Below are 24682 nucleotides of genomic sequence, written 5' to 3'. Positions count from 1 at the left end.
ACAAGCAATTTAAGAAAACCTTAGAAATCCACAAAAATTGACAATCTAAACTCACATTTTACCACCCCAGAAGGCACAGTTGTGACCATTTTGTCCCATTTACTTCCCAGTCTTAATATGAAAAAATAGAACCTGCTAGGTATTTTCTGTCATGATCCTCCATGAAAGATGATGAAAAAAATGTTAACAAGTTAATAAATTTTTAAAAATGACAAATACCCAATACTTCTTAAAATAAAAAAAATTAGCATATTATTTTTATTAATGCACTGCCTGAAAAATCTCCTTTCCCCTTCTACTTTGGAGACCTACTCTTTGATTACTCCATCATATTCTAATAACTTTATATTAATTTTGTTGGAGAGAAGAAAAAGATAGTTTGTTATTCCTCTTGCATTGACAGTTGACTTTTTAAATTTTGATAAGTTAGAAATGTTTATGCTTCACAACTTATATTGGAAATGTCATTTAAATTTTAGAATTATTGTAAAATTCAGTAAAGTCTTTTTCAAGTTTTTCTTAAAGATTTATTTATCTATTTGAGAGAGAGAGTAAGAGCATGGTGGGTGGGGGCAGAGAGAGAAGCAGACCCCCTAACTGAGCAAGGAGCCTCAAGCAGAGCTTGATCCTAGAACCCTGAGATCATGACCTCAGCTGAAGCCACCCAGGCACTCCTCAGGTATTTTTGTAAGACTTTAAGATTTCAGGGTGTGGGTGGTTTTTTTGTGTACTCATCAACCTTAAATACTACTTTAATTGCTCACAAGTCATTAATCAGTTGATTATTCCTCACTGCAGCTCTGAGTTTTGAATTTTTGTCCATGTTGCTATTTTGTGTCTGCTGACAAATAACATTAAATATATATTCTTAAAAAGGGTCTGAACTGTCACTCCCAAGCACAGTCTGCTCCCCAAATGTGACCCCTGCTATCGGAGTTCAGTGTGTGTGCCAACGCTTCGGTGACTTACATCACTCTCTTCTTCCCTGGGCCACACCTCCCACTCCTGAATGAAGCCAGGATGGCCCATGGAAAGATTTAGGAGGAAAACCTGCTTGAATTGCTAGTACTTGGCTTAAGGAGGGTATGTCTGCTAGCAGCCGACCTGGAGGCCTAACGTGACACGACAACAACCCCCTACCTATGGATTTGGTAGTACATAAGATTTTTTACAAAATCATTGTATGGAACAACTCTTGAACAGGATAATATATATCTTTCTAGCCATTTTTCACATGATTTTACGTCAATGTTTACTTTCCATCACAATAGCAGTGTTTAGGGAATTGGTTTAAATAGGCTAGGGTTGTAAATCCTGTTCCCCAAACAAGCACGTAAGTTCAGTTTCCACACTGGCCAGAAACTATCCTGGATCCCAATTACAAAATGTGTGTCAGTGCTCATGAGGTAGATGGCAGAACAGTGTGGATGTGAGTCAGTGAAAGTCCTTACCAGGAGGAAAATGTAACTTTGTGCTAATACCATTGTGCTGCTGACTCAATGAAATTATTTTCCTATAAATACACAACACATACTGAAACAAGCTCTGAGTTGCAATGATAAATGATTCTTGCGTGAACATAAATAGTGGAGCCACAAGTAAATAAGACATTTATACAACTTGATCTCATATCTGAGCCACAATGCCTTAACTTCTAAATAAAAGATGTTGCTTCTACATCTTCATTTTTAAAAAGGTGAGTTATTTGAAGCTATTTGATGGGATTAAGGTATTTTACTCAGACATTTTGAAAAAAGCCAACTGAAATGTTTTACACTTCTATAACTTAATATTTTAAATAATATCCAGTATGGCTAAGCCACCAATTTCCAACATCAGCACAACTGTACCCAAAACAGAGGATAACTATGGTATGGTTATGGAGTTTAAACCTGAGGACTATAAAACATCTCAGCATATTACTTCAGGTACGGATAGACCATCTTTGAAAAGTCTCTGTGTCTACTCTTTATAAAAATATTTGTTTTTAAAGAAATTAGAAAGTAGCATTATATTGGTAAGAATAAAAAAAAATTTTTAACACCCAGTTTTTGAAGATCAAATGAGTAGCTGAATTTGCATTCTCATTTATCAAGTACATTTATATAATAAAGGAATTAATAAGAATTTTAGCTTTTTTGATTGAAATCTTGCAAACTTCGCCGTATGAACTTGCTCACACTGGAACCTCCATCTGCCCAGCCCCTTGCACAGGGCCTTAGTATACATTTACTTAAGTGAATTGCATGGATTTAGCCAGGGAAAGACGTGAAAGGAAAACAACAGTGGCTACCACGAAGCAGAAACATCTATCCATTTGTCTTCATTTCCTACCCACAAGCTCTAAGTTCCAAAATGTATTATTTATATCTAAGTAGATTAAATGGCAAGCAGATGCATCGCTGGTAATTATTACAAAGAACCCATTTATAAATTGTGTTTATAATCACCTGTCATTCTGAAGCTCACAGAACCCTCAACAAACAAAAAGCTTAAATAGCTTGAGCCTTGAAAAAACTTTTTTCTTCTATTTTTGTCTTAAGTAAAGCAGAACCACTAATGATGACATATGATCACAACTAAAACTGTACAAAGCTGATCTACAGTTTATGGATTAATACTGGGCCCCAATCAGATTTCTTTTTTCCCTCACCCTATTGAGGTTGAACTGACAAAGAAATGTAATGCATATTTAAAGTGTATGGCATGATTTTTTTTTTAAAAGATTTTATTTATTTATTTGACAGAGAGAGATCACAAGCAGGCAGAGAGGCAGGCAGAGAGAGAGGAGGAAGCAGGCTCCCTGTTGAGCAGAGAGCCTGATTTGGGGCTCGATCCCAGGACCCTGGGATCATGACCTGAGCCGAAGACAGTGGCTTAACCCACTGAGCCACCCAGGCGTCCCAGTGTATGGCATGATTATTTGATATGTGTATATGCATTGTGAAATGCTTGCCTCAACCAAGCTAATTAATTAACACATCCAACACCTCACACAATTACTGTTCTTTTTTTTTTTTTTTTTTTTTTTTTTTTGGTGGGGACACTTAAGATATATGCTCTTAGCATATTTTTTTTCACTTTTTAAAAAAAATTTCTTTTCAGCGTAACAGTATTCATTGTTTATGCACCACACCCAGTGCTCCATGCAATACATGCCCTCTCTAATACCCATCACCTGGCTCCTCCAACCTCCCACCCCCACCCCGGCCCCTCAAAACCCTCAGGTTGTTTTTCAGAGCATATTTCAAGTACACAATATAGTGTTATTAACTACAGTCACCATGCTGTATCCCTAGAACTTATTCATCTTATAACTGAAAAATGTCATCTTTGACCAACATTTAACCAGTATCTCTCCAGTTCCCCCATCCCTGAGCCCCTGGAAACCTACTGTCCTACTCTTAGCTTCCGTGAGTTTGCCTTCCTAAAGTTCACCATACAAGTGAGGTCTTACAGTATTTCTCTTTGTGTGCCCAGCTTATTTCACCTAGCATGATGTCCTTCAGGTTCATCCATGTTGTTAAATGGCAGGACCTTCTTCCGTTTTAAGACTGAATACTATTCCACTGTAGATGCATACACATTTTCTTTATCCATTCATCTGTTGACATTTAACCTGTTTCCGTAACTTGGCTGTTGTGAATAATGCCGTGACCCACATGGGAGTGCAGATATATCTTTGAGATCCTGCTTTAATTTCCTTGAGATGAAGACTATGTCTAATATTTTAGCCTCTCCTCTTTCCACGTTTCAGAAGTTACAGTACTAAAGTAGAAAACATACTCTATATCCAGTCTCCACCTCATTTGGGCTATTTTTTATAATCAGGCTATTCAGCAGTGTTTCTCTATGCTCTGAGCTTCTTAGAAAACTCAGTAAAAACCTTTTCACTCTTTTCTTAAAATTTTTTTTTAAGATTTTATTTATTTATTTGTCATAGAGAGAGAAGCGAGAGCAAGCACAGGCAGACAGAATGGCAGGCAGAGGCAGAGGGAGAAGCAGGCTCCCTGCCAAGCAAGGAGCCCGATGTGGGACTCAATCCCAGGACGCTGGGATCATGACCTGAGCCGAAGGCAGCCGCTTAACCAACTGAGCTACCCAGGTGTCCCTCTTTTCTTAAAATTTTATAGAAAACTGGTTGTCTCAACCATAAGAGACTCTTAATCTCACAAAACAAACTGAGGGTTGCTGGAGGGAGGGGGTTAGGGAGAGGAAGGTCGGGTTATGGACATTGGGGAGGGTATGTGCTATGGTGAGTGCTGTGATGTGTGTAAGCCTGACGATTCACAGACCTGTACCCCTGGGGCCAATAATACATTATATGTTAATAAAAAATAAAAAAATAAATTAAAAAAATGTCAAAAAAAACCCATAAAGGGCATTAAAAAAAAAAAAAAAAGAAAACAGGCTGTCTCACTTTTTAAAATCAATACCTGTATTACATGTATACTACACATATATATGTACATGTAAAATGCCCCAAATGCTATTGAGTTGATGGCAGAACTGAGATTCAAACATAGTTACTGTATTTCCAGAGTCACTGCTCTTAAGCATCATATACATTGTCTAAAACATATTTAAAAAGATGTTTGATCTTACTCATAAAGAAATGGAAATGAAATGAGATCGGACCTGTAAAACTGGTAGATAAAAGTTTTGAGAGTGTAACACAGTATGAGTGAAGAATACAGAAAAGACATTCCTACACACTTATAAAAGGAATGGTTTTTTTGAATTAAAAAAAATATACGAATGGAATCCTATGTAGGGCTTTTTGTGGGTTTGGCTTTTATTGCTCATCATTCTGTCTCAGAGATTTAATTAGACTGTCACATGTAGGAGAAATTAATTTCCTTGCTCTTACTCTATTTACTTGTTCCTAATTTACTTATTTCACCATTGGTGGATACTGGTTACCTCCACATTATGGTACTGCAAAAATGCTAGTTAGTATATTCCTGTATAACTCTTCTGGCACACAATGTACACACCTGTCCTATTTAAAGAAATCTCTGCCTACCATAAGGTCATAAAGGTGTTCTTTGTGTTACCTTTTTGAAGTTCAATTGGTTTACAGTTGGAAGGTCACTGAAAGGATGTGACTACTGGTTGGACCTGGGCAACTGGAGGCTCCTTACCCCCACACCCTGTTATGCATTCCATAACTTTTCCTGTACTAAGAGTTACTACTATGGGCCACACTTTTCTGTTTTTGTTTTTTTTTTGTGTCTATAATGTTATGCTATAAACTACTTCTTAAAAGAATATATTGTAAGAACTCTGGATTTTGATCTCTACTTGCAGGGGCTCGCTATTATTGTTTATTTGCTTAGTGACTTGTTTACACTAATTCTACTAAGTCTACTTCCCCTGCCACATGTACATTCTGATATTTCTGCTCAGTATTTTTTTTTCTTTTTCAAAATTCTTGTTTTTATTTTTAAGCTGGGCTTCCTAGGAGTTGTCGTCGGGTCAGCAAAGAACTTAGCGATCAGCCAATGATAGGTCAGAAGTAGTACATAAATACAGTGATGCCAGTAAGGCTCCCTTCCTCTGTTACAGGAGTTAAACATCTGCCCAAATTTTACTTTCTGCATTCACAAGACCTCTCTATTTGGCCAGCGACTAACAGCTCACCTCTTCAGTCTCTCTCAAGTGGGCCCAGCACGAGCACAATCTTTGAGATGCCCAGGAATAAGTGGGATCTTACTCAACTTTGGCTGTCTTATTTTCTAGGTTACTTTCTTTTTCTTCAATTTCTGAATGGTCTCAGACACTACTGAGGCCACAGTTTAGCCTCCTTAGTTCTCCCAACAGTCACCAAGCTCTACTGCTTTTGACAATGGCTCTGGGTGTGGACTGATTGTTCCAAATAAAGCCACGTTCTATCCTAGTCAGCTGGGCAGAACTTCTAAGACCTGGAGCTGGCACCAAATGGGGTGGCATGGGAGCCATCTCTGTCTAAAATGCCAGACTCCTGCTTATTCTTTCTTATATTTCAACATTTCAAGTAAATGAAAGGATTCTTGCCATTAAGCAAAGAAGCACCGACTCCTCAAGTGACATTTTTCATGAGACAGCATCTATCTCTAAGTATCATCAAATGGTGCTACTCATCAACACCATAATCCAAAAACTATTTAGCCTTTTGTCAAAAGAAACCACCATCCAAAGATGAAACTACATGGTTAAAATCTGAATCTTCCTCTATACACATGCAAAAAAGAGTAGCCTGATAATGTGTACATAACTGTGGAACTCAAACAATAAGTGTGATACACAGAAAGGAATATATTGTAGTATTGAAATCTATTTCTTTTAGAGAGCAGATGTAAATTTGGGGAGTAAATTTGCTTACTAAAGTATAATGTATACATGGTAAAGTGCAGAAATCTTACTTATATGAAAATGAACATAACCTACTGAACTACCATCTAGTTCAAAATATAGAATACTAGCAGCTCTCTGGTGCCTTCTCCAAGTTGCTACCCCACCCCCACCTGTGATAAACACTATTCTGACTTTGATCACCACAGATAAGCTTTGCTAGCTTTGAACCTGGCCCAAGTCACTCATTTACATTTACCTGCTCTGTACATAAAAAAATCTGAGTTTGCTGTTACAACCCAGGCTGAAGCCTGGGAAAACCAAAATACATTCATAATATACTAGGGAGATGTCAAAGAGAGTCACATGCAATATTCTCAAATTCTTATAAAATACTCACAACTAAGAAACTTATTTCATTAGACTTGAGAGTGTTGGTCAATAGGATAAAAAATCGTTCCTTATATTTACAGTTAAGTCACATTTTTGCTATTCAACTTTTGTCCCAAATCCTTAAGGATAAAAATTTTTAGTATCCATGATAATAACATAAAAACATATAGTTTAAAATATTAAATCATGGGGTGCCTGGGTGGCTCAGTGGGTTAAAGCCTCTGCTTTCAGCTCAGGTCATGATCCCAGAGTCCTGGGATCAAGCCCCGCATCGGGCTCTCTGTTGGGCGGGGAGCTTGCTTACTCCTCTCTCTCTCTCTGCCTCTCTGCCTACTTGTAATCTCTGTCAAGTAAATAAATAAAATCTTTAAAAAAATATTAAATCATGCTAAAAATTATTTTTGTTGCCACCCACTACAGCCTCCCCTTTAGCAATGTTTTAGAAATTGAAAACATTAAAAAAAGCTTTATTTATTTATTTGAGAGAGAGAGAGAAAGAGAGCATGCACATGGGTGGGAGAGGAGTGTGGAATGCATCCAACTTTTCGTTTTGGCTCAGGTCAGGATCCTCAGGATCATGGGATCAGGCCCTGTGTTGGTCTCCATGCTCAGCATGGAGTCTGATTGTCCCTTCCTGTCTCCCACCCAAAAAAGATTTAACCACAATCCTTCCTAAATTATTCCAAAAATTAGAAAAGGAGGTAACACTTTCTAATTTTTTCTATGAGGCCAACATTACCCTTATATCAAGCCAGACATGGATATTATAATACCATGGATTAAATCCGTTTTGTATACAGATGCAAAACTCCTAACTCGTAGTAAGCTGACTTTAGCATTATATTAAAAGTATTGTACATCATGACCAAGTTGGATTTATCCCATTAATGCAAGGATGAAAATATACACCATCTTAATGGTAATAGAACATTAATGGAAAGAACCCACATGACTGTCTTAACTGATGGCAGAAAAAGGATTTGACAAAATTCTCACACCCTCCCTATGATAAAAACACTCAAGAAAGTTGGAATAGAAAGAAACCTCCTCAGCATAAGTCATTTGTGAAAATCCATAGCTAATACTATACTCATTGATGAAAAACTGAACACTTTCTCCCTAACAGCAAAAAGAAGACATGGATGCCTGCTTTTTCCATTCAACACTGATATTTCTAGGCAGGATAATTAAAAGGCACCTAGATAGCAGGGGGGAAAAGGCACCTACATTGGAAAGGAAGAAGTAAAAGTATCTCTCTTCACAGATGACATGATCACATATACAAAAAAAAAAAAAAAATCTAAAAAATCCAACAAGAAAACTATTAGTGCTAATAAACTCACCAAAGTTGCAGGTTATAGGAGCAACATACATTAATCGGTTGTATATGTATATATGTGTACATATAATATGTATATGTATGTATAATATATATACATTAGAAATGAATGATCTTTGGGGAGGAGTCAAGATGGCGGAGAAGTAGCAAGCTGAGACTGCTTCAGCTAGCCGGAGATCAGCTAGATAGCTTATCTAAAGATTGCAAACACCTGAAAATCCAACGGCAGATCGAAGAGAAGAAGAACAGCAATTCTGGAAACAGAAAAACAACCACTTTCTGAAAGGTAGGACCGGCGGAGAAGTGAATCCAAAGCGACGGGAAGATAGACCCCGGGGGGAGGGGCCGGCTCCCGGCAAGCGGCGGAGCAACCGCGCACAAAATCAGGACTTTTAAAAGTCTGTTCCGCTGAGGGACATCGCTCCAGAGGCTAAACCGGGGCGAAGCCCACGCGGGGTCAGCGTGGCCTCAGGTCCCGCAGGGTCACAGAAGGATCGGGGGTGTCTGAGTGTCGCAGAGCTTGCGGGTATTGGAACGGGAAAGCCGGCTACAGAGACAGAGCCGACAGTAAGCTCACAGCTCGGGGTGACCTTGAACCGGTCGCAGGCTCGGTGAGCTCGGAGCAGGGCCGGAGGTCAGGCAGACGGGAGTAACTGGGCGCGGTTCTCTGAGCGCGCACTGAGGAGTGGGGCCCTGGGCTCTCGGCTCCTCCGGGCCGGAGACCAGGAGGCCGCCATTTGTATTCCCATCCTCTGGAACTCTACGGAAAGCGCTCAGGGAACAAAAGCTCCTGAAAGCAAACCCGAGCGGATTACTCACCCCGGCCCCGGGTAAGGGCGGTGTAATTCCGCCTGGGGCAAAGACACTTGAGAATCACTACAACAGGCCCCTCCCCCAGAAGATCAACAAGAAATCCAGCTGAGACCAAGTTCACCTACCAAGGAGTGCGGTTTCAAAACCAAGGAGAGCAGCAGAATTCCAGAGGAGGAGAAAGCCAAGCATGGAACTCATGGCTTTTTTCCTGTGATTTTTTTTAGTCTTGCAGTTAATTTAATTTTTTCTTTTTCATTTTTTTTTTTTTTCTCACCTTCGGGTAAAATTTTTTTTTTTTAACTGTTACCTTTTTCTTTCTTTTTTAATGATTTTTTACTAGTTTATCTAATATATATATATATATATATATTTTACATTTTTCTTAGGTGTTTTCTTTTTTTAAAAATTCTTTTCTTTTCTTTTTTTTTTTTTTTTTTTTTTTTTTTTTTTTTTTTTTTTTTCTTTCTTTTTTTCTTCCTTTTTGAACCTCTTTTTTATCCCCTTTCTCCCCACTCACGATTTTGGATCTCTTCTAATTTGGTTATCTTTTAAAGCATATTTTCCTGGGGTTGTTGCCACCCTTTTAGTATTTTACTTGCCCCTTCATTTACTCTTATCTGGACAAAATGACAAGACGTAAAAATTCAACACAAAAAAAAGAACAAGAGGCAGTACCGAAGGCTAGGGACCTAATCAATACAGACATCGGTAATATGTCAGATCTAGAGTTCAGAATGACAATTCTCAAGGTTCTAGCCGGGCTCGAAAAAGGCATGGAAGATATTAGAGAAACCCTCTCGAGAGATATAAAAGCCCTTTCTGGAGAAATAAAAGAACTAAAATCTAACCAAGGTGAAATCAAAAAAGCTATTAATGAGGTGCAATCAAAAATGGAGGCTCTAACTGCTAGGATCAATGAGGCAGAAGAAAGAATTAGTGATATAGAAGACCAAATGACAGAGAATAAAGAAGCTGAGCAAAAGAGGGACAAACAGCTACTGGACCATGAGGGGAGAATTCGAGAGATAAGTGACACCATAAGACGAAACAACATTAGAATAATTGGGATTCCAGAAGAAGAAGAAAGTGAGAGGGGAGCAGAAGGTATACTGGAGAGAATTATTGGGGAAATTTCCCCAATGGCAAAGGGAACGAGCATCAAAATTCAGGAGGTTCAGAGAATGCCCCTCAAAATCAATAAGAATAGGCCCACACCCCGTCACCTAATAGTAAAATTTACAAGTCTCAATGACAAAGAGAAAATCCTGAAAGCAGCCCGGGAAAAGAAGTCTGTAACATACAATGGTAAAAATATTAGATTGGCAGCTGACTTATCCACAGAGACCTGGCAGGCCAGAAAGAGCTGGCATGATATTTTCAGAGCACTAAACGAGAAAAACATGCAGCCAAGAATACTATATCCAGCTAGGCTATCATTGAAAATAGAAGGAGAGATTAAAAGCTTCCAGGACAAACAACAACTGAAAGAATTTGCAAATACCAAACCAGCTCTACAGGAAATATTGAAAGGGGTCCTCTAAGCAAAGAGAGAGCCTACAAGTGGTAGATCAGAAAGGAACAGAGACCATATACAGTAACAGTCACCTTACAGGCAATACAATGGCACTAAATTCATATCTCTCAATAGTTACCCTGAATGTGAATGGGCTAAATGCCCCTGTCAAAAGACACAGGGTATCAGAATGGATAAAAAAAAACAAAACCCATCTATATGTTGCCTCCAAGAAACACATTTTAAGCCCGAAGACACCTCCAGATTTAAAGTGAGGGGGTGGAAAAGAATTTACCATGCTAATGGACATCAGAAGAAAGCAGGAGTGGCAATCCTTATATCAGATCAATTAGATTTTAAGCCAAAGACTATAATAAGAGATGAGGAAGGACACTATATCATACTCAAAGGGTCTGTCCAACAAGAAGATTTAACAATTTTAAATATCTATGCCCCCAATGTGGGAGCAGCCAACTATATAAACCAATTAATAACAAAATCAAAGAAACACATCAACAATAATACAATGATAGTAGGGGACTTTAACACTCCCCTCACTGAAATGGACAGGTCATCCAAGCAAAAGATCAGCAAGGAAATAAAGGCCTTAAATGACACACTGGACCAGATGGACATCACAGATATATTCAGAATATTTCATCCCAAAGCAACAGAATACACATTCTTCTCTAGTGCACATGGAACATTCTCCAGAATAGATCACATCCTCGGTCCTAAATCAGGACTCAACCGGTATCAAAAGATTGGGATCATTCCCTGCATATTTTCAGACCACAATGCTCTAAAGCTAGAACTCAACCACAAAAGGAAGTTTGGAAAGAACCCAAATACATGGAGACTAAACAGCGTCCTTCTAAAGAATGAATGGGTCAACCGGGAAATTAAAGAAGAATTGAAAAAAAATCATGGAAACAAATGATAATGAAAATACAACGGTTCAAAATCTGTGGGACACAACAAAGGCAGTCCTGAGAGGAAAATATATAGCGGTACAAGCCTTTCTCAAGAAACAAGAAAGGTCTCAGGTACACAACCTAACCCTACACCTAAAGGAGCTGGAGAAAAGAACAAGAAAGAAACCCTAAGCCCAGCAGGAGAAGAGAAATCATAAAGATCAGAGCAGAAATCAATGAAATAGAAACCAAAAAAAAACAATAGAACAAATCAACGAAACTAGGAGCTGGTTCTTTGAAAGAATTAATAAAATTGATAAACCCCTGGCCCGACTTATCAAAAAGAAAAGAGAAAGGACCCAAATAAATAAAATCATGAATGAAAGAGGAGAGATCACAACTAACACCAAAGAAATACAAACTATTATAAGAACATACTATGAGCAACTCTACGGCAATAAATTTGACAATCTGGAAGAAATGGATGCATTCCTAGAAACATATAAACTACCACAACTGAACCAGGAAGAAATAGAAAGCCTGAACAGACCCATAACCAGTAAGGAGATTGAAACAGTCATTAAAAATCTCCAAACAAACAAAAGCCCAGGGCCAGACGGCTTCCCGGGGGAATTCTACCAAACATTTAAAGAAGAACTAATTCCTATTCTCCTGAAACTGTTCCAAAAAATAGAAATGGAAGGAAAACTTCCCAACTCATTTTATGAGGCCAGCATCACCTTGATCCCCAAACCAGACAAGGTTCCCACCAAAAAAGAGAGCTATAGACCGATATCCTTGATGAACACAGATGCGAAAATACTCAACAAAATACTAGCCAATAGGATTCAACAGTACATTAAAAAGATTATTCACCACGACCAAGTGGGATTTATTCCAGGGCTGCAAGGTTGGTTCAACATCCGCAAATCAGTCAATGTGATACAAACACATCAATAAAAAGAAAGAACAAGAACCATATGATACTCTCAATAGATGCTGAAAAAGCATTTGACAAAGTACAACATCCCTTCCTGATCAAAACTCTTCAAAGTGTAGGGATAGAGGGGCACATACCTCAATATCATCAAAGCTATCTATGAAAAACCCACCGCAAATATCATTCTCAATGGAGAAAAACTGAAAGCTTTTCCGCTAAGGTCAGGAACACGGCAGGGATGTCCATTATCACCACTGCTATTCAACATCGTACTAGAGGTCCTAGCGTCAGCAATCAGACAACAAAAGGAAATTAAAGGCATCCAAATCGGCAAAGAAGAAGTCAAATTATCACTCTTCGCAGATGATATGATACTATATGTGGAAAACCCAAAAGACTCCACTCCAAAACTGCTAGAACTTATACAGGAATTCAGTAAAGTGTCAGGATATAAAATCAATGCACAGAAATCAGTTGCATTTCTCTACACCAACAGCAAGACAGAAGAAAGAGATATTAAGGAGTCAATCCCATTTACAATTGCATCCAAAACCATAAGATACCTAGGAATAAACCTAACCAAAGAGACACAGAATCTATACTCAGAAAAACTATAAAGTACTCATGAAAGAAATTGAGGAAGACACAAAGAAATGGAAAAATGTTCCATGCTCCTGGATTGGAAGAATAAATATTGTGAAAATGTCTATGCTACCTAAAGCAATCTACACATTTAATGCAATTCCTATCAAAGTACCATCCATCTTTTTTCAAAGAAATGGAACAAATAATGCTAAAAATTTATATGGAACCAGAAAAGACCTCGAATAGCCAAAGGGATATTGAAAAAGAAAGCCAACGTTGGTGGCATCACAATTCCGGACTTCAAGCTCTATTACAAAGCTGTCATCATCAAGACAACATGGTACTGGCACAAAAACAGACACATAGATCAATGGAACAGAATAGAGAGCCCAGAAATAGACCCTCAAATCTATGGTCAACTAATCTTCGACAAAGCAGGAAAGAATGTCCAATGGAAAAAAGACAGCCTTTTCAATAAATGGTGCTGGGAAAATTGGACAGCCACATGCAGAAAAATGAAATTGGACCATTTCCTTACACCACACACAAAAATAGACTCAAAATGGATGAAGGACCTCAATGTACGAAAGGAATCCATCAAAATCCTTGAGGAGAACACGGGCAGCAACCTCTTCGACCTCTGCCGCAGCAGTATCTTCCTAGGAACAACGCAAAAGGCAAGGGAAGCAAGGGAAAAAATGAACTACTGGGATTTCATCAAGATCAAAAGCTTTTGCACAGCAAAGGAAACAGTTCACAAAATCAAAAGACAACTGACAGAATGGGAGAAGATATTTGCAAACGACATATCAGATAAAGGACTAGTGTCCAGAATCTATAAAGAACTTAGCAAACTCAACACCCAAAGAACAAATAATCCAATCAAGAAATGGGCAGAAGACATGAACAGACATTTCTGCAAAGAAGACATCCAGATGGCGAACAGACACATGAAAAAGTGCTCCATATCACTCGGCATCAGGGAAATACAAATCAAAACCACAATGAGATATCACCTCACACCAGTCAGAATGGCTAAAATCAACAAGTCAGGAAATGACAGATGCTGGCGAGGATGCGGAGAAAGGGGAACCCTCCTACACTGTTGGTGGGAATGCAAGCTGGTGCAGCCACTCTGGAAAACAGCATGGAGGTTCCTCAAAATGTTGAAAATAGAACTGCCCTATGACCCAGCAATTGCACTATTGGGTATTTACCCTAAAGATACAAATGTAGTGATCCAAAGGGACACATGCACCCGAATGTTTATAGCAGCAATGTCCACAATAGCCAAACTATGGAAAGAACCTAGATGTCCATCAACAGATGAATGGATCAAGAAGATGTGGTATATATACACAATGGAATACTATGCAGCCATCAAAAGAAATGAAATCTTGCCATTTGCAACAACATGGATGGAACTAGAGCGTATCATGCTTAGCGAAATAAGTCAAGCAGAGAAAGACAACTATCATATGATCTCCCTGATATGAGGAAGTGGTGATGCAACATGGAGGCTTAAGTGGGTAGAAGAAGAATAAATGAAACAAGATGGGATTGGGAGGGAGACAAACCATAAGTGACTCTTAATCTCACAAAACAAACTGAGGGTTGCCGGGGGGAGGGGGTTTGGGAGAAGGGGGTGGGATTATGGTCATTGGGGAGGGTATGTGCTTTGGTGAGTGCTGTGAAGTGTGTAAACCTGGTGATTCACAGACCTGTACCCCTGGGGATAAAAATATATGTTTATAAAAAATAAAAAATTAAAAAAAAAAAAATATATATAACAGCTGAGACCTGTTAAATCACCATCTATAAGAGGAATCCATCCTATATAATTCTTTTTTAAAAAGATTTATATATTTGAGAGAGAGAGAGAGAGTGAGAGAAAGAGAGAGAATGAGTGGGGGGAGGGGTAGAGAGAGAGGGAAAAACCAACTCCCCACTGAGCAGGGAGCCCAAGGTGGGGCTCAAGGCTAGGACCTTGGGATCATGACCTGAGCTGAAGGCAGATACCAACAGACTGAGCTACTCAGAAGCCCCTATCCCATTAATTCTTAGTATCAGATAAGTTTAACTACTTTTTAGCACAATTATTTTTTCTGATAAAAAAAAAAATGATTTAGCTATATGTGGTGACAGGTAGAAGACTTTAGTTAGAAATGTTAATAATCTATTAAGCAGAAGCAACATTTACTTATTTTATTTTTATTCAAATATTTAATTTATTTATTTGACAGAGAGAGAGAAAGAGAGAGAGAGATCACAAGTAGGCAAAGAGGCAGGGTCAGGTACTGAGCAGAGAGCCCAATGCGGGGCTCGATCCCAGGACCTTGAGATCATGACCTGAGCTAAAGGCAGAGGCTTAACCCACTGAGCCACCCAAGCGTCCCAACATTTACTTATTTTAATCAATAGTATGAATTTCTAAATAATTTCTTCAGGATAAGGAAGAAAATCACCTGTGATTACTGTTAAGTGTTCCCACTCAGGATAAAGTTCAGATGGGAAGACATTTTTTAAAAAAGACAGCATATTGGCAACAGAAATTATCTTGCACTGTTAGTAAAAGTATAAATTGGAAACAAACAAACAAAGTATAAATTGGTACAGTTCTTCTGGAGAAGAGTTTGGCAACATGTATTAAAATTTAAAATGTGCATAATTCTTGATCTATTCATCTCACCAAAAGATATTGAAACCAAGGAGATGAGATGTCTGTATGAGGATCAGAAAACTAATTAAAACAATGAAAACTGGACACAATCCTAAATGTCTATTAAAAGAGTCTTGGGTAAATAATTCACAGTGCACTAGGAAATATTGTGAAGTCATTTAAAAAAGAAATCATCGACATTCATTCTTCACAGGAATTACAGAGTGAAAAGGGCTCTAATTATGGAAAACTTCGGTTGCTTTCTTGTGTCAGATCCCATTACTTTCTGGACTTTGAACATTGTTTTTTGGCATACAGCCTCTTACACTTAGCTTATTACGCTGTTGTTAATGCTTGCCTAAATCACCAGTGGCTGCCGCCATACTGTGAACTTCCTGAGAATAAGGACTGCGGGTCCTTTTTCCAGGGTCTAAAATAGTGCCTGGCACACAAGAAGTGCTCAATAAATATTTGTTAAATTAGGGGCATCCAGGTGGCTCAGTCGTTTAAGCATGTGCCTTTGGCTCGGGTCATGATCTCAGGGTCCTGGGATCCAGGCCTGAATGAAGCTCACTGCTCAGTGGGAAGTCTGCTACTCCCTCTCCCTCTGCCCCTCCCCACTGCCAGTGCGCTCTCTCTCGGACAAATAAAATCTTTAAAAAATAGTGCTAAATTAAAATAAAATTAAAAATACAAAAAAAAAGGGAGCAGGGACCTACGACTCCAAGAGGGCATCAGTTGTACAGTGAAGGAGAAAAAGCTCATGGATGTGAAACTAGGAGAGCTGCCCAGATGAATACTGATGATTTCACCCCTAAGGGCACTGCTGGATCATCTCAAAGAGGTTACTACTGGTATTACAAGTATGTCAATGTGAAGAAAGGGGGCTTCACTAGGATTTCTATGGTGCTGGCAGGTTATGTGCTTTTCAAGGACTTTCGACTTTCCTTGTTACAAGGAACTCAGGCTATGCAAGTACCACTGAAGAGGGCCCAGTGTGGAGGCACATGTGGCAGTCCTGACCAAGACCTTTGCCTGGAACCCCTGAATCCTTTCATATCCTAATTCAGAATTAACATCCAATAAACGATGACTGGCACTTGGAAAAAAAAAAAGAAATACCAAAAAAAAAAAAAACGGTGTATGCTTTAAAATGCTTAAATGCACTTGTAATCAAAGAAATATAAATTTTAAAAATGAAGGAGAATTTTCTCTCAAATTTGTCAATCCCAAAAGATACCCACTTTGGTCAAGAATAGGAAGAAATAGAAAAAATGATTATGTTGTAAATAGTAATCATCACAATATAACTAAAGGGCAATTTGGTCACATGGGTATAGCACACAGCACAGATTCAGAGGTCAGACAGAATGAAAATGAAAACAGGATTTGCCTTATAACTAGTTGTCTGAACTTGGGAAGTTATGCAGCACCTCTAAACTTCAGTTTCTTCATTTGTAAAAGGAAATCAGATTTACTGAGAAGTAAATCAACAAAATACTTACCTGCAATGCTTAGCTTCAAAAGTGGAGCTTATTAAAATTAACAAAGAGCTCCAAGAGCTACTTAAATCTATTTTATTTTTTAAGTTTATTTATTTATTTAAGTAATCTCTATAACCAACTGGGACTCAAAACCCTGACCCCAAGACCAAGAGTCACATGCTCTTCAGACTGAGCCTGCCAGGCACCCCTACTTAAATCTATTTTAAAACTAGTGATATGTTTTGTAAGAATCTTCCACATGAAATAACTAATTAAATTTTCTCAAAAAATGTGGCTATAATTCATTAGTTCATTTTACAACTATTTGTTGGGCACAGTATTCAGCATCTGGCTGTGTGTCAGGCACATGGTCTCATCACAGGGGATGTAACAGTGAAAGAACTAAGTCCCTATAATGATAAGAGAGATAGAGAGCGAATCTGAAAATACATGGCAACGTGAACTACTTGAAACATGTGGGTAGAGAGGCAGAGAAGACTTTATAAGGGGACATTTTAGCAGAGACCTGGGAAGTAATAAGGCAAGTTAGTAGATGTGTAGGAAGAGAGTTCCAGGAAAAGGGGCAGCAAAGGGGCAGTTGTAGGAGCATGTAGCAGCAACAGAGACCAGCATGGCGAAGGAGGGGAAATTAACCAGGAAGGGTGGTAGGAGGTGAGTTCTCAAACGTAACCAGTATCAGACTCTGTGGGGTTTTGTAGGCCAAGGTAGGGATGTGGGGTTTGTTCCCAGTGTGATGGAGAACACTGGAAGGTTCTGAGCAGAACAATGACATCATCACATTTTTACCTTAAGAGGTTTACTTTGGCTATTTTGGGGGAAAACTGAGTAAAAGGGGCAAAAGCGAAAGCAGGAAGGCCACTTAAAGTGTGTATTAGTGTGAGTGAGCGATGGTGGCTTGGAATGGAGAGGATCTGAAGTGGTGGTCGTAAGAAGCAGTCACATTCTAGGTGTATTTCAGACATAGTGCTGTCAGGATTCCACTTCTAAGAACCTAACTTAAAGATTTCACTGTTGCTATTCAAGAAGATTTAAATACAAGGATTCACAAAATAAGCTGCTTACAACTTGATGCAAGTTGATTGGTTTAATAAACTCTGGTATAGCCACAAAGCTATAAAAGAGGTAGTTATTTAGAAATGAAGATTTTCAACATATAATGACATGGAAAAATATTCATATGTTAAGTGAAAATAACTGGTTACAAAACAAAGTGTTCAATATTAATCCATTTTGTCTGAATAAAATGTATAGAAAAAAGACTGGGGGTGCCTGAGTAGTAGCTCAGATCATGATTATGGGGTCATGAGATTGAGCCCGTGTCGGGCTCTGTACTTTGCTAGAGATAGAGAGTCTCTCTCCCTCTGACCCTCCCTCTGCTCACCTGCCCTCTCTTTCCCTAAAATAAATAAATCAATCTTAAAAAAAAAAAAAAAGACTGAAGGTTATATACCAGCTTGTTAACAAAATATCTCTCTGGATTGTGAAATTACCCATTTGTCACTTTCCTTCTTTGAGCTTACTGTATGTTTCAAATTTTCTGTAATGACAATGTATTACTTCCAAGGGAAGAAAGGATTTTTAAAATGTAACACTGAGAAGAACATGTTCAACCAATAAAATTACTGAAGGAAAACCATTTCAGTCTATTAATAGTTTTTGTTGTTGTTGTTACTTACCATCACTTTTCGCAAAGTGTATCTTTTGGATCGAATATCGTCCATTAGCATCTCATAAGGGGTGAGCTGATATTCAATGGGCAAAGGGTTGTACTGTCGCTCTTGGACCTTCTTAAGTTTTACTCCATTCCGCAAATCCCTCATCACCTGAACCCAGAACCGAGCCTAAAAGAATCAAGGGTGGAGAGATGTCCATGAATAAATTTGCTAGTTTCCTCTAAATAGCTACAGTCCAGAGAAAAAAATGAAAGAAAAAATGAAGAGCTTGATTTGCAAAACACTGAGTACACCAAACAAAACAGCTTTTGAAAATTAGGTTTAAGGATGTTAAAAGGTGGGTAGAAAGCCAGTCGAGAATCACAAGCTCTAAGTGCTGAGTCACCTGAGTGTAAACCCTAACTCATCCACTGCGCAAGGCTGCATTAATAGCCTCAGTTACATGATTCTACTCACTGAAGAGGAGTATATGTCCCATACCCTAATACTGGGTTTGGCTACGTGATTTGCTTGGCCCCTGAAACAGTAGTTGATATGATGTGACCAAAGGCTGCAAAAGCAAATGCACAATGGGCTTGTCACTTGTGCTTCTATTATTGCCATGAGAGCCTCATGCCTCTGGACTGGTATGCTGCCCAGGAGAAGGATGAGACATACACAGAGTAGAGCTACCACGATGCATCTGTACTCGTGAGCTCAGTAAATATACTGCTTTGTGTGACTATGATTCTGTAGTGGTTGGTTATGCGGCAGGATTCCTATGGCCACCCCTAATTGATACAACCACCTAGTAGCTACTTGATATCTAGCAAGTTCCTTCACCTTTCTAAAGCCTGGATTCCCCATCAATAAAAGAAAGTGGTACTTCATAACTTACTGAGAAGGTCAGAGCTGATAAACAGAGTTCTGTACATGGAAAATGCTCAAAAATGATCATTTTTATGTTATCACTATCTTTGCACAGATCACTTAATATTCATTTTCTTAACAAATGACAGTGATCGCCTTTTTGGCCTCTCAAGAAAATGAGATACATATGAAGTTCTTATAATAATATAAGACACATTAAATATGTATATTATTATTATTATTCTACACTAATACTTTAATTTTCCAGCCTGTAAGCTAAGGTGTCCTAGTCTCTTCTTCTGTCAAAGGTAAATCATTATGATAGTTAGCTGAAACACTGTAGCTTCTTAAAATTAATAAGCGGCTCAAATAGCTACTTAAATATATTTATTAAAAACCAAGGGCTAGAGGTATCTGGCTGGTTCAGTTGGAAGAGTTTGGGACTTTTGATCTCAGGGCTGTGAGTTTGAGTCCCACGTAAGGTTACAGAGATTACTTAAATAAATAAAACTTTTTTAAGAAGTGAGGTATTTCTTAAGAATTATCTACATAAAATAATTGTAGATTAAATTTTTCAAAAATGTCTTCATTTTTCTTCAAAATGTCTTCTAAACTTCTTCAAAAACAATTTACGATTTAAAAACGGGTATGCCATTTCTTATTCCACAAAGGATTTGATGCACTTAGTATTGTAGTATATCCATTAGAATACCTTCGAAAATATCTCTATTTTAAACAGATTCTTAGATTCTGCCATTAAAGTTACTCTCATACAATATTCCTAAAATATTTGACTTTTCTTTTGAAAATGCTCTAGTCCCCAATTCTCTTATACTGATTCCTTTAAGATCCAGTTCAAATATCATCTCATCTTTTAAAATTCTGCCTCTTTTCTTCAGCTGCCCGGGCTTTAGGAAAACCTGACATATGTGAAACATTGAATTCGCAAAGCAGATAAATTACAGGATAATTATTCACATTTGACAATTTTGCAATAATTATGAAAGGATTCAAACAGACCTTTCATATAGCCAGTCCTTTATATATTATCATATAGCAAAAATTTTCAGAAATTTAATCCAGAAATTAAAGTCACAGTTAGCATTAAGGTAGTACACAACTGTCATTGTATGTACTCCCAGAGATTTTATTTACCTCATATTCCTCAAGTAAGATCCCAAGATGTTTAGATCCTGCCATCCTAATTCTCCCTCATTCTATTCCTCATTCTTTACTCATTTCTTTCTACTATTTCTAAATAATTCACTTTAATGGTCTTACAAGAAACAGACTGGTGATCTAGGCAAATGAAATCTCTCTGCAGTTAGTGTATCTCTTGTCAGTGATCCTACTAGTTTTTAAAAGAGTCTGCCTTAAGGCAATAAATTTTTAGTTCAAGTTTATAATAACTGTTTGCTAAATTCTGACCACCTGGAGTTCTTCATCTGGCTTCCATGTATAAGAAAACAAATTTAAAAATGTATTAGCTAAGATGAAATACAGCTGGAAAAAGACTACCAGAGTATTCTATACAAAGGAAACTTGACAATCAATATTATTCTAAAATTACAAGACTTGTTTAAGATTTTATTTATTTATTTGACAGACAGAGATCACAAGTAGGCAGAGAGGCAGACAGAGAGAGAGGGGGAAGCAGGCTCCCTGCTGAGCAGAGAGCCTGATGCGGGGCTCAATCCTAGGACCCTGGGATCATGACCTGAGCCAAAGGCGCAGGCTTTAACCCACTGAGCCACCCAGGCACCCCCAGGCTACTTGTTTTTTAACCTTACTCTTAAATGTTTCAGATTAATATCATTCCAAATATCTCAGTAAAGATATCATTAATAAATTAAGAATATTTACATTCATATATCAACACATGTAGGTCTATATAACAGAAGGGACTACTAGTAGTAACAAAAACACTAAACTATTGATATAGGCAACAACATGGATGAAATCCCAAAAGAATTATGCTGAATGGAAGAAGCCAAGTAAAAAACAATACATACTATATTACATTTATATGAAATTTCAGAAAATGCAAACTAATCTACAGTGAGAGAAAGCAGATCACTGCCTAGGAACTGGGGAGACGGGAAGCAGGAAGTAGGATTACAAAGGAGTATAAGGAAACTTTGGGGGTGATGGGTGAGCTCATTATTTTGATTATGGTGATGGTATATATGGGTATGTATGTGTGTATGTACATATCAAAACTTATCAAATTGTGCCTTTTAAATATGTGCAACTTATTGCATGCTGATTATACTTTAATAAAGCTGTTAGAAAAGAATAAAACAATTAAAATCTAATATGTCAAAAGCAACTTGTTCATTTCCTCAAATCTGCTTCTATGCCTGGTTCCTCATTTAATGATGTCATTATTAAACCACTGTTTATCCTTAACCTGAAAAGTCAGAATCCTGAACTGTGGCTTCCCACTGACACCTGAACATACCTCAGTCTAATTTCATGACACTGACTCTCTCGTCCTCAGTGCTGTCGTGCCCACCCAACTCTAAGTGATATATGAGGACAGGGAGTCTTGGTTTCACTAGGATCTAGAATCATGCCAGAAAAACAGCAGCTATTCAAAGTGTGCCACATAAATATACTGCAATCATCTGTTCTGAAGGTCTGTCTTCTGCTTTATGAGGGCAGAGAGCCAGTAACTATTCATCAGATAAATGAATGTACTACCCTATAGTGTCACATCTTATTCTGAAACAGAGCTTAAACTCTAACTTATAAGAGTACGCTTAAGTGTTAATAATATTAGAAAGGTCAACATTTTCAAACACCTAAGTTCTTAGAAGACATTGGGGCTGCTTTAATAAAACCAATTAGTTTTGTAAAATGGGGGATAGACAGTTCCTCAAACACAAGACTAGATATCCAAATTCATACAGTATCAATTCATATTACAGCCCTTAATAACAAGCATTTTATTTTATTTTTTAAAAATTTTATTTATTTGAGAGTGAGAGAGGGAGAACGAGCAGGGCGACTGGCAGAGGGAGAAGCAGGCTCCCCAGTGAGCAGGGAGCCAGAAGTGGGGGTTGATCCCAGGACCCAAGCTGAAGGCAGACGCTCAAGTGACTGAGCCACCTAGGCACCCCAATAACAAGCACTTTAAAAAACATTACTCTATGGGGTGCCTGGGTGGCTGAGTTGGTTAAGTGTCCAGCTCTTTGTTTCGGCTCAGGTCAGGATCCCAGGGTCCTGAGACCGAGCCCAGTGTTGGGCTTCCTGCTGAGCGGGGAGTCTGCTTTCCTACTCTGTCCCTCTGCCCCTCCCCACCACTCGTGCACTCTCCCTCTCCAAAATAAATAAGTAAGTCTTTAAAAAACAAAACAAAACCCCTCAAAACACATTACACTATGTCTTCAACACTAAGCAGAACAGAGAATATCCGAATACTTACCCAGTCAGCGTTTTTCAGCTCTTCTAGGTCTGTGCTGGATTCATCACTTTTTTCCATTTCTTGAATCTTCTTAAGATTCTACCAATTAAAATAAAAACATTTAGGGGTAAAAATTTCATTAAGCTAGCTTCCCAAATTAAAATTTCTAACAGATACCGTCAAACAAAGTATATTAAAGCAGATAGTACAGAATCTACTTCTCTGTAGATTTCAGTCAATAGTAGACTGGAATAAATACAATATTACAGAGGGATGAACTGAGATTATTCATTCAAATTTCCTTCTAGGCCTTGTAGCTAACTTTGTCACCACATTAACTTGCACCCCTAAATGGTAATGACACAGCCCTCTCCCTCAACCTCCATATTCAACCCACCATTAAATCTCAAAGATATCACTCCCTCCATATAACCTAAGCCCTCTTCTTTTTATCTCCCCTGAAGATCCCTTAATTTAAATGTGACCTAATTTTTGCCACATTTCTATTCTTTTTTATTAATTTCTTTTCAGCGTAACAGAATTCATTGTTTATGCACCACACCCAGTGCTCCATGCAATATGTGCCCTCCATAATACCCACCACCTGGCTCCCCCAACCTCCCACCCCCTGCCCCTTCAAAACTCTCAGATTGTCTTTCAGAGTCCATAGTGTCTCATGGTTCATCTCCTCTTCCAATTTCCTCAACTCCTTTCTCCTCTCCATCTCCCTATGTCCTTCATGTTATTTGTTACGCTCCACAAATAAGTGAAGCCATATGATCATTGACTCTCTCTGCTTGACTTATTTCACTCAGCATAATCTCTTCCAGTCCTGTCCATGTTGCTACAAAAGTTGGGTATTCATCCTTTCTGATGGAGGCATAATACTCCATAGTGTACATGGACCACATCTTCCTTATCCATTCATCCTCATCCGTTGAAGGGCATCTTGGCTCTTTCCACGGTTTGCCGACCGTGGCCATCCTTTGCCTCATTTCTGATGTGGTCTTGCCCTGGATGCTCTCCTCTCCTCACCCCTCACCCCCATGCCTGGTCTCTTTCATTTCCTAAGTAATGAAAGTTTCTGCTCTTTCTTTAGGTATTAGGGTCAACAGAATCACCAATTCTTCAGGAAAGCCCTTCCTTCCCCCTCAACTAAGCCAAATCTTCCTATTGTACAATGGCATATAGCACTGTACACCTTCCTCTTTAGCCCTTATTACACTGCTATTTTACATTTGTTTGTGCCTTCCCCCTAGGTTTCATGAAACAAAAGTCTATTCTCAGTGGCTGATGTAAGCACTGGTACTTTTTACGCTCCATATATATTTGTAAAATAATTTCATGAATAAATTTCAATATATAAGATGCTTTTTATTACTTGATACATATATATATTGCAAAAATTATTAGTGCAATAAGGTTAATTACCATCTCCATCACATCAAATAATTACCTTTTTGTGTATATGGGGAGAACTTTTCAGATCTACTCTCACCAACTTTCCAGCATGTAAGACAATATTTTTAACTAAAGTCAACATGCTGTACATTAAATATCCAGAAATTATTCATCTTATAACTGCAAGTTTGGACCCTTTTTGCTTAATTTTTAATTTTTTTAATTGAGTATAGTTGACACACAATGTTATACCTTATGAAACTGCATTAATCCAACATTTGCAATTTTAAGAAAATCTTGATAAGTAAAATGTCTATTCACCTATTGATTACCAGTTTGTGTTATACCTAATTCCTACT

The 24682-nt window shown here is 38.2% G+C and overlaps 1 protein-coding gene across 5 annotated transcripts in view; it reads right to left on the bottom strand.

Moving 5' to 3' along the window:
• The window catches only part of SPIRE1 (spire type actin nucleation factor 1), a 189285-nt gene that overhangs the window by 46945 nt on the left and 117658 nt on the right, over positions 1-24682 (bottom strand). For all 5 annotated transcript variants that reach the window (XM_045065355.1, XM_045065356.1, XM_045065358.1 and 2 more), the window contains 2 exons: positions 22944-23021; positions 18671-18835 (listed from right to left, as the gene is read on the bottom strand). In XM_045065355.1, the coding sequence (XP_044921290.1) occupies positions 18671-18835; positions 22944-23021 (243 nt within the window). The remainder of the gene's footprint in view (positions 1-18670; positions 18836-22943; positions 23022-24682) is intronic.

This window comes from Mustela putorius, unplaced genomic scaffold (assembly GCF_011764305.1).
Source record: "Mustela putorius furo isolate JIRA1106 unplaced genomic scaffold, ASM1176430v1.1 tig00003858_pilon_pilon_pilon, whole genome shotgun sequence".
NCBI classification, from domain to species: Eukaryota; Metazoa; Chordata; class Mammalia; order Carnivora; family Mustelidae; genus Mustela; species Mustela putorius.
The sequence above is the reverse complement of the archived record's forward strand: the minus strand, read 5'-3'. Positions and strand labels throughout refer to the sequence as shown.